This window comes from Littorina saxatilis, linkage group LG6 (assembly GCF_037325665.1).
Source record: "Littorina saxatilis isolate snail1 linkage group LG6, US_GU_Lsax_2.0, whole genome shotgun sequence".
In the NCBI taxonomy this organism is placed as follows: domain Eukaryota; kingdom Metazoa; phylum Mollusca; class Gastropoda; order Littorinimorpha; family Littorinidae; genus Littorina; species Littorina saxatilis.
The window spans coordinates 41,155,076-41,165,410 of NC_090250.1; the positions used below are offsets into that span (position 1 = coordinate 41,155,076).

The 10,335-nt window shown below is 42.1% G+C and overlaps 1 protein-coding gene across 1 annotated transcript; it reads left to right on the plus strand.

The window, feature by feature from the left end:
- Positions 1–1,384: 1,384 nt before the first annotated feature.
- On the plus strand, positions 1,385–9,619 carry LOC138969224 (uncharacterized; the record flags this gene model as incomplete). The annotated part of the gene is given in 5 exon segments (XM_070341971.1): positions 1,385–1,559; positions 3,215–3,411; positions 6,648–6,736; positions 6,969–7,185; positions 7,715–9,619. Coding segments are annotated over 5 exon segments (807 nt in total), but the record flags the coding sequence as incomplete, so codon positions are not given.
- Between the last annotated feature and the right edge of the window lie 716 nt (positions 9,620–10,335).

Below are 10,335 nucleotides of genomic sequence, written 5' to 3' on the forward strand. Positions count from 1 at the left end.
ATTTCAAATGATTGTGATTACACACACACACACACACACACACACACACACACACACACGTGATATGCAGGAAGGTGGTGAAAGATAAAAACCAATACATTGCACTCTATTCTATAACCAATAACGAAAACTACGAAGCACAAAGGCGCGCTCAAACCGCCCGCTCTAATGACGAAGCACTGATAGGATTAGAAACATAAAATGTGAGGAGAAAGACACAGAAACAGAGATGAAAGATCACATGATGAGATTGGCAAACCATGAAGCAAACGAACAGACGCACCAACCAACCGACCAAGATACAGACCAGCCATCCAGGCGACAGTGCGCGCCCCCTCCCCCCCCCCCACTCCCACGTCAATACACATAGCCCGGTTATTTTTCAGAGTGCTCTGATCTGGTTACGCCATGAGCTGTTTACTTCAGTGATTCCTATGCAACACACACACACACACACACACACACACACACACACACACACACACACAGAGCAACAACAACTCGAGCAAAACAAAAACATTTAAGAAATGTAGAGACAGACAGAGCTGAATACCCCCCCCCCCCCCCCTTCCATCCGCCACCACTCCAACTTCGATTCCGTTTTTCTTTCGTCCCCAGCACCAGCAAATATGTTGTCCAATCTCGCGCACCAGAAAGGACCGTCTGCTAAATACCCTCACGACTTCAATGCGCGTATCACGTCATCGGAAGTGCTGTCACAAACCACTTCCGGTGCACACCACCGACACTTTTACTGGACTGAACTCTGCACGAAGGTTGCGTGTTTGCCGTAAAGGTTAATACAGAGGATTTATTTATCTGGCTCTTCGTGAAACCAAGTGCAAAACTGCCAGAGAGGTTCTTTTTTTTCTCGATGGGTGACAGTCTCTTTACCATAGGGACATAGTTCGTATGAAAGATTGAAGTGAGCGAGAAAGAAAAATTAATTCGAAAGAAATGTGATTATTAAAAGCAAAGCGGGTATTTTTTCTTCCTTCAAATGAATCAACATCGGAAGAAACTAGGGCAAGAGAAGGAATAATCGCGGACGAATCGCCACAAAAGCTGCACTTGTTTGTCTAAGTCACTTGAAACTAGTACAGTTCGGGTTGGTCTTCGAAGAAAGAGTAACTTCTCAAATCACCTGCGTGGTCTTCAGAACATAAAAGGATTTAAATTGGGGATAATGGTCAACTTCACATTGTAAAAATTGAACGAAAAATCTTGAAATCTTGACCACAGTACATAAGTAATGGAAGTCAAATTTAGTTGTCTGTTTTACTTGGTTTATTGTCTGCCCGTACTGACCAATGGGATCGAAATAAATGGTCACGTGAAAGGCTCTTCTTGGCGTAGGGTGACATCCCCAGATGATGTTGTCAGCGGTTACGAGGTGTGGGCGCGGGGGAGGTCTAAGGTGGAGTGTATCAGGGAGTGTAACAAGTACAGTCACTGCACCTCCTTTGTCTTCAACGTCTCCTCTCGCACCTGCTACCTGCAGCCTGCTCTGGACAACACTGCTAACACTGCACACCTGGGACTGGTGTATGTCAACACAGGTAAGACACCAACACACTGCACACCTCGGGCATGTGTATGTTAAAACAGGTAAGGCACTAACACACTGCAAGCCTGGGACAGGTGTATGTTAAAACAGGCAAGGCACTAATACACTGCAAGCCTGGGACAGGTGTATGTTAACACAGGTAAGACACCAATACACTGCACAGCTGGGACAGGTGTGTTAACACAGGTAAGACACCACACACACTGCCCACCTGGGACAGGTGTGTTAACACAGGCAAGACATCACTCACGCTGCACACCTGGGGCAGGTGTATTTTAACACAGCGTTCGTGCCTGCGTGCGTGTGTATATATGTGAGTGTGTTTGAGAGAGAGAGAGAGAGTGTGTGTGTGTGTGTGTGTGTGTGTGTGCAGGGGCGGACGAGGGGGGGGGGGCACAGGGGGCACGTGCGCCCCCCCCCCCAAACAAAAAAACAAGTCGCGTAAGGCGAAAATACAATATTTAGTCAAGTAGCTGTCGAACTCACAGAATGAAACTGAACGCAATGCAACGCAGCAAGACCGTATACTCGTGGTCCACCGCTCACGGCATAGGCAGTGAAATTGACAAGAAGAGCGGGGTAGTGGTTACGCTATGCTGCATAGCACGCTTTTCTGTACCTCTCTTCGTTTTAACTTTCTGAGCGTGTTTTTAATCCAAACATATCATATCTATATATTTTTGGAATCAGGAACCGACAAGGAATAAGGTGAAAGTGTTTTTAAATTGATTTCGAAAAAAAAAATTTGATAATAATTTTTATATATTTAATTTTCAGAGCTTGTTTTTAATCCGAATATAACATATTTATATGTTTTTGGAATCAGCAAATGATGGAAAATAAGATAAACGTAAATTTGGATCGTTTTATAAATTTTAATTTTTTTTTTACAATTTTCCGATTTTTAATGACCAAAGTCATTAATTAATTTTTAAGCCACCAAGCTGAAATGCAATACCGAACCCCGGGCTTCGTCGAAGAGTACTTGACCAACATTTCAACCAATTTGGTTGAAAAATGAGGGCGTGACAGTGCCGCCTCAACTTTCACGAAAAGCCGGATATGACGTCATCAAAGACATTTATCCAAAAAATGAAAAAAACGTTCGGGGATTTCATACCCAGGAACTCTCATGTCAAATTTCATAAAGATCGGTCCAGTAGTTTAGTCTGAATCGCTCTACACACACACACAGACACACAGACACACGCACATACACCACGACCCTCGTTTCGATTCCCCCTCGATGTTAAAATATTTAGTCAAAACTTGACTAAATATAAAAAAGAAGAAGAAAAAAAAAAGATTTTTCTATGCTGATTCTATGACCATTTCTAAGTTCAAATGGCACCAGATGGCACCATTTTGCTTCTTTGGGCAAAAACATTTTCCGGGGGGGCATGCCCCCGGACCCCCCTAGCAAATTCGGGCGCTTCGCGCCCATCACATTCACTTTCGATTCAAAGTGCCCCCCCCCTTACAAAGCAACTGATCCGCCCCTGGTGTGTGTGTGTGTGTGTGTGTGTGTGTGTGTGTGTGTGTGTGTGTGCACGTCTGTTGTGCACCTTTTAGTTGAAAACACATTACATTGACTGCAAGGCATATAACCCTTCTTGTTTCTGTTGTCCCCTTTCACCTACGCTTTAGAACCAGACTGCAGCGTAGAAACAGCACCGACTTTGAACGGCAGCGTCAATTGGGCGCACACTCTGACGTCACTAAGAGGCAAAGTGACGTGCTATGACGACTTCATCAACACTACCAATGACGTCTTCGTACAGTGTAATGCCGACGGATCATGGGAGTGGGAAGGAGGATGCATACAGTATGTCTGGAAGGACCCGGTAAGACCAAAGAATTTCTGTGTTTCCATGATTTAACAAAGCTGAAATCACAAGTAAGCTCTTATGTATGTATGTTTCCATTCAGCTCTCCGTGAGTTGATGTTCACGGTCTTCACGTGCACTACGTGACTCGAGCACAGCTTACCTTCCCAGAGAGAGGTCGCTTTTGAAAAAACACACATTTGTTTGGGTCAATAAAGTGTGTCATTTGCTAAACAAGTCAGATATGGCGCGATATGGCAAAAGTAAGGCGGCAGATGGTAACACTTTTACGACAAATGCAGAACAACCAATCCAACACCGCGGCTGGCTTCCACCCGGTTGGTAACTTTCTCGTGCACCTCGTCCCATGGAGTAAGAGCATCCTCCCAGTTGGACACACACCAAATATCTACAGCTTTGCTGCTTTCTGTTGGAATAATTCACCAAGCAGTTTTCCCCCTATATAATTCACCTTTAATTCCATAACGACTACCATTTTTGCACCCCCCGCGGGTTAGGGGGAGTCCCATATTGGTTGGGACGAGAAAGAATTTACCCGATGCTACCCAGCATGTCGTAAGAGGCGACTAACGGTTCTGTTTCTCCTTTTACCCTTGTTAAGTGTTTCTTGTATAGAATATAGTCGATGTTTGTAAAGATTTTAGTCAAGCAGTATGTAAGAAATGTTAAGTCCTTTGTACTGGAAACTTGCATTCTCCCAGTGAGGTCATATATTGTACTACGTTGCAAGCCCCTGGAGCAATTTTTTGATTAGTGCTTTTGTGAACAAGAAACAATTAACAAGTGGCTCTATCCCATCTCCCCCCTTTCCCCTATCCCATCTCCCCCCTTTCCCCGTCGCGATATAACCTTGAATGGTTGAAAACGACGTTAAACACCAAATAAAGAAAGAAAGAAAGTACCATTTTTGCGTAAACAACGAATTGTTTTTAAGACGGATATTGTGGTCGTGATAAACATGCACATAATCTCTTTGCACCTGTACACTTTGTTTGCACTCTTCACTCTTAGTTTACTGGAGATGAACGTCTATTTTTCGTCAAGAGAGGAATGTCACAAAATGGCGGCTTTCAATCAGCCGAATGTTAGCAAACTAAAATGTCAAACAAATTTGCAATGAAAAAGTAGTCAAATTTGGTTTGAAAAAACATATAAATGTATTTCTTGAGACACAATACAGATACAGCATGTAGTTGATTTGATGGAAAATGATGGTTGTAAACCTTTCATGAAGTAGGTCACCCCGCTCTGGGACAGTAATCTGAGAATGACCCATAATTATAGTTCCTTGGATGGTCGTCAGGGAAAGCTTTGATTACAGAATGAAAGACAGATCTATGACTCTACTTTATTTCTTGCCCAAAACTGCTCTTTGTCCTATTCTTTACAAATATTAAAATAAAAAACCCAAGAAAGGTAAGTTGTTGGAACGTTGTTATTGACAAAATTACGTTACAGTCACAAATATATCAACCCTTTTAAGTGAACAGACAAACAAATATTGATATATTCGTGACGGTAACGTAAGTTTGTCAATAACAGCGTGCCAAAAACTTACCTTTCTTGTTTTTTATTCTGAATTCTGGAACGTTGGCAGTCTCTTTGTTTTTTTTATTTTTTTTTATTTTTTTATAAATATTAAACATTTTGCTGCAAGATTCTGCCGTCAACCAAAGTTGGCAAAGCAGGGCAGGAGGACCAAACCTGATTACTTTAAACACAAATAAAGACATTTCTTGCAGTTTAATTCGTTTTAAATAATTTTTAGTATTGCATTTTCGATTTTATGTCAGGGTTTTGGAACGAATGTAAAAGTGGAGAAAGTGTCTCTGGGGCAGTGAATCAGTATCGATACAGATTTACACAGCTATCGATTTACTATATAATTATATGCCTCCTTTCTGCACTGAAAATGTCTTTAAAGATACATTCTTTCGTTGTACCATTACCCAGCTACACTCCAATAGGAAGTGAAGATTTTCATGGTGCTTGACAAAAGACCCCGTTTTGAAGCACAACCTAAAAGTGACGTATTTTAAAACCTCGTCATTTATGACGTAGTAACCAAATGACGTTATCTTTTGGAGGTATACCAGTTAAATGTTTGGCCTTTCAAATGATATATTACTTTTTATGATCAGTGGCCTGACACTTGTATAATCGCAGTTTGATCATTTTGTTTGGATCATACCTCGTATCATGCCAACACGGTTGGCCTAGTGGTAAGGCGTCCGCCACGTGATCGGGAGGTCGTGGGTTCGAACCCCGGCCGGGTCATACCTAAGACTTTAAAATTGGCAATCTAGTGGCCGCTCCGCCTGGCGTCTGGCATTATGGGGTTAGTGCTAGGACTGGTTGGTCCGGTGTCAGAATAATGTGACTGGGTGAGACATGAAGCCTGTGCTGCGACTTCTGTCTTGTGTGTGGCGCACGTTATATGTCAAAGCAGCACCGCCCTGATATGGCCCTTCGTGGTCGGCTGGGCGTTAAGCAAACAAAAACACACACATCATGCCAACAACCCAAGATCCAGTCAGACCTTTGCATGGGACAAGAGCACCTGCTCACTTGGACACAAATGGACAACGTGGCTGCTTTCTGAGCAAAGTTGACATTTTTTGCTGTTTTAGGATCACCACTATAAGCAGTATAGCTGGTTGTTGATTCTTAATATGCTCATTATATATGTTAGCAATTAATTGTTGAATAAAAAAAAACACTGTTTAATTTTTTTTTAAATCTGAATTATTTTCCTAGGTTGACACTGGTATCAGTTGTCGCATTATTTTCGAAAACATTCCTCACTTTGTGCGAAAAGCCCCGAAGCTGTAGATCTTTGGTACGTATCCAAATGGAGGGATGCTCTAGTCCCGCGTAGAGGCTTCGATAGATCCATTTATTTCATTTACTCTATAATTCCAATGCTATGAAATTTGGTCTCAGGACTTGGAAAACACGAAAACAGGCACGCAGGGAAAAAAATGAATAACGCGATTCCGTCTCTGCGCGCAATCCCCAGGGAATTGAAAGCAGCTCGAATTTGCTTGAGGGAATTCTCCAAGGACAAGAAGATATACCAAATACACACACAAAGTTTGGATGAGCTTGCCTTTCTGTTGTTGTTGTTGTTGTTGTTGTTGTTGTTGTTGTTGTTGTTGTTGTTGTTGTTGTTTTTGTCTGTTTGTTTGTTGTGGTCATGGTTTGTCTGACATGTTTAAGCGTGTGTGTTTCAGCCAATGTCGATGTTTCCTGTCGGGCTTCCGTTTCCCGTTAAAAGCGGTTGGTCGGTGTGTGTGGAGGGAATACCTACTTCAAATGAAAGGTAAGAATCAGATCGTAAAATATGTGTCTGTGTGTATCTATTTTTGTACAGCACATGTGTTGACAACACACACACAAACACACACTGGAACACACACATACTGGAATACACAGACACACACAGACACACACAGACACACACACACACACACACACACACACAAAGCCAGAACGCTGAAACAAGCAAACAAAGTATCGATATTAAAGCAATTCATTAATTCCGTTTGTCACAGATTTACAGTGGAACTAATGACAGCATCCGGGTCCCAGCCCCTCCATGCTGACTTCCGTTTCCGGTTTGACTCGGCCGTCTTCAACAACACCATCTACCTGGGCTACAGGCTAATTAACGGAAGTTTCACAGGGGGTCAAGGCTATGATGACTTCCCCTTCACCGTCGGTCAGCTCTTTCGCCTCGGGGTCAAAGCGACCAACAACGCTACTTTTGAGGTGAGTGTCCAGCAATTTCAGCAAATTCGCAGAAAATAATCCCATCAACATCCTTGGTGTGTTCTTTCCTTTTTTCTTGGATGCCACTTACAAACATCACATGTGACTTTTGTCATGATTGCATTATCAAAAGGGAAGTGGGAGAGTTGGAGATAGGAAGTACATCGCCGTAGCTATAAGCTTTTCTGGTAAAAAACAAAACTTCGCAAAGTCGACTTCAGACTCGGTTTAAGCACGGCCTACAGACACACAAAAAGTCAGAACGAGTAAGACAAAGCTAGCTAAGAAATATTATTTTCGGCCTTGGCAATGTTGTAAACTAGTTGGAACAACAACTTCCGTGTCCACAACAAATGGACAAGATTCTGACTCATGATATGGATTCAAATAGAATTGTACTTGTACCGAGTTGTTACACGTTACAGCTAACTAAGGTGGATTTCTGGATGTGATTTCGATGTTGATTTACAGGGTTATGAAGGTCTCTTTGACATTCAGATTGCATATTCAGTTTCTGTTCACATTTCAGATTTATGTGGATGACATTATTCGTGCCACCTTTCCTCAACATCCTGAGCTGCCCGCTTCTGACGTCACAACCGTGAACGTGAGAAATAACGTCACGGTGACGCGCTTGGATCTCTGGTGCAATGTGTGATGTCACTGCAATGAGTTGAGAACACTTTTGTCCTTTGTGACGTCACTGTGACTGTGAGGAGCTTGGTGAATCACTGGCCTCACTTTGTTGTTTTGTTGATGTTGTTTTTTCCTGTCCGTGTACTTGTAAGAAATACAATATACAATACATTTGACATTCGAATGTTGATGTCTTTTTCTTGACAATAAAGTTGTGTTTTGTTGTTGTTGTTTTGTTTTACTTTAACATTGTATGTCTCACAAGCAGCCACTTTGATTGCTAAACACAAGCAGCCACTTTGATTGCTAAACACAAGCAGCCACTTTGATTGCTAAACACAAGCAGCCACTTTGATTGCTAAACACAAGCAGCCACTTTGATTGCTAAACACAAGCGGTCTTTGTATGTACCACATTCCTATCTTGTCATTGCAGTAATAGAATTAAAACCGGTAGTGTATAGGCAATGTGACTATTAATCAAACCGGCACGGTTGGCCTAGTGGTAAGGCGTCCGCCCCGTGATCGGGAGTCGTGGGTTCGAACCCCGGCCGGGTCATACCTAAGACTTTAAAATTGGCAATCTAGTGGCTGCTCCGCCTGGCGTCTGGCATTATGGGGTTAGTGCTAGGACTGGTTGGTCCGGTGTCAGAATAATGTGACTGGGTGAGACATGAAGCCTGTGCTGCGACTTCTGTCTTGTGTGTGGCGCACGTTAAATGTCAAAGCAGCACCGCCCTGATATGGCCCTTCGTGATCGGCTGGGCGTTAAGCAAACAAACAAACAAACAAACTATTAATCGACCAAACTATCACGAATTATAGAACCTATTGTTATTGTTTGAGGTCTGCAGAACGTTTTGACGATTGTTTTTGTTTGTAAACGTATAAGGCCCAAAAAAAATAGGTGTGGTTACGGTAACATAGCCAAAAAAAATAGGGTAGGAAGGTAGGCAATCACTTTTTTTTTTTTAACTTTTTTTTCTAATGTGTACAAATTAAACCTACTTGACAGGGAAATAAGTGTGCGACTCGAGCGCTTTCGCTTTCATTGCGTTTTCTGTACTCGTTTTCTTGTTTTTTGTGGGTTTTTTTTGACAAATGTAATAAAAAGTTATAGGGTCGGCCCCTAAAAATAGGGTAGGTCGGGTTACCGTAACCACACCTATTTTTTTTTTTAAGGCCTAATTCATGTTCTGAATTGCTCAAGTTCACAGTGTGTACCTCTTCGGTTGACTGTTTCCCCCTTTTATTTTTTATTTATTTACGAGGATGTATATCGCGCACGTATCTCACCACACAAGGCGACTCAAGGCGCATGTTACCTATTAATAATGCCGTGTGAGATGGAATTTTTTACACAATACAAGGTATATCACGCATTCACATTGGCCAGTAGATCAACAGCCTATAGGCGCTGCATCCACCTTTCACAGCCTATTATTCCAGGTCACACGGGTATTTTGTTTTGACCTTCCGTCAATTACTGACTGAATAATTAAACGAGGGCTGAGGGTGAGGTTTGTCTCCCTAGGTATGTGTGTGTGTGTCTATCTGTACAAAGCATTTCTCAAAAACTAACAAACGAATTTTTGTGCAAATTGGTGTAGACATTTTTGTGGCCATGTGCTTGTTTTTCTTCTCCGATTTCTGAATGGTTAATCACGCCGCAGCGTTCTTGTTGTTCTTTTCTTGTAGGTCAATTTACATTAAGTAAAGTTTTGATTTGTACCTATAGATATAGATTGGAACAGACAATTGCAAGCTTAATAAGTATGAGTCACATCTTTTCACACCATTTTTTTTAAGCGGGGGGGGGGGGGGGGGGGGGGGGGTGGAGGGGTGGATGGATGGAGAGGTAAAGGGGTGTTGATGTCATGGTTAAAGAAAATTAAGCACCTGTTGTTTGAATGTTTTATTTAGTGTTCTTTCTGCTTTGTAATATTTTCTGTATGGACTGTGTTTTGGGTTTTTGAAGTGAGTCTCTTTTTCTCTCTCTCTCTCTCTCTCTCTCTCTCTCTCTCTCTCTCGCTCTCTCTCTCTCTCTCTCTCTCTCTCTCTCTCTCATGTGTGTATGTGCGTGTGTACGTATGTGTATGTGTGTGTGTGTGCGCGCGCGTGTGTGTGTGTGTGCGCGCGCGCGTACGCATAAAACTGTTCACCTTTTAAACTTCGTGACCGACTTTGTAAATAGATGTCATCAATAAAAGTTAGATAGTAATCGTTAACTTTGCACGCACAAATATAAATACTTGTTATCATTGCTTGATTAAACAAATTAACAGAGTTCAAGGATGACTTGAATCGAAGGCCAATCATCGAATTATATCGGTCAGATAGATCAAGTAAAATCTCCTCGAGGAAAACTTACTTTCCGATGATAAAATATCGGTTAAAGCCCATAAACGGAAAGAAAAAGGTTGGTGCGCATGATGTACCACGTGGATGTTTTGCGCATTGAACCGTAAAAGCAGGGTTTTTTCGGTGTATCAGTCTATACCCCATTGAATTAGAA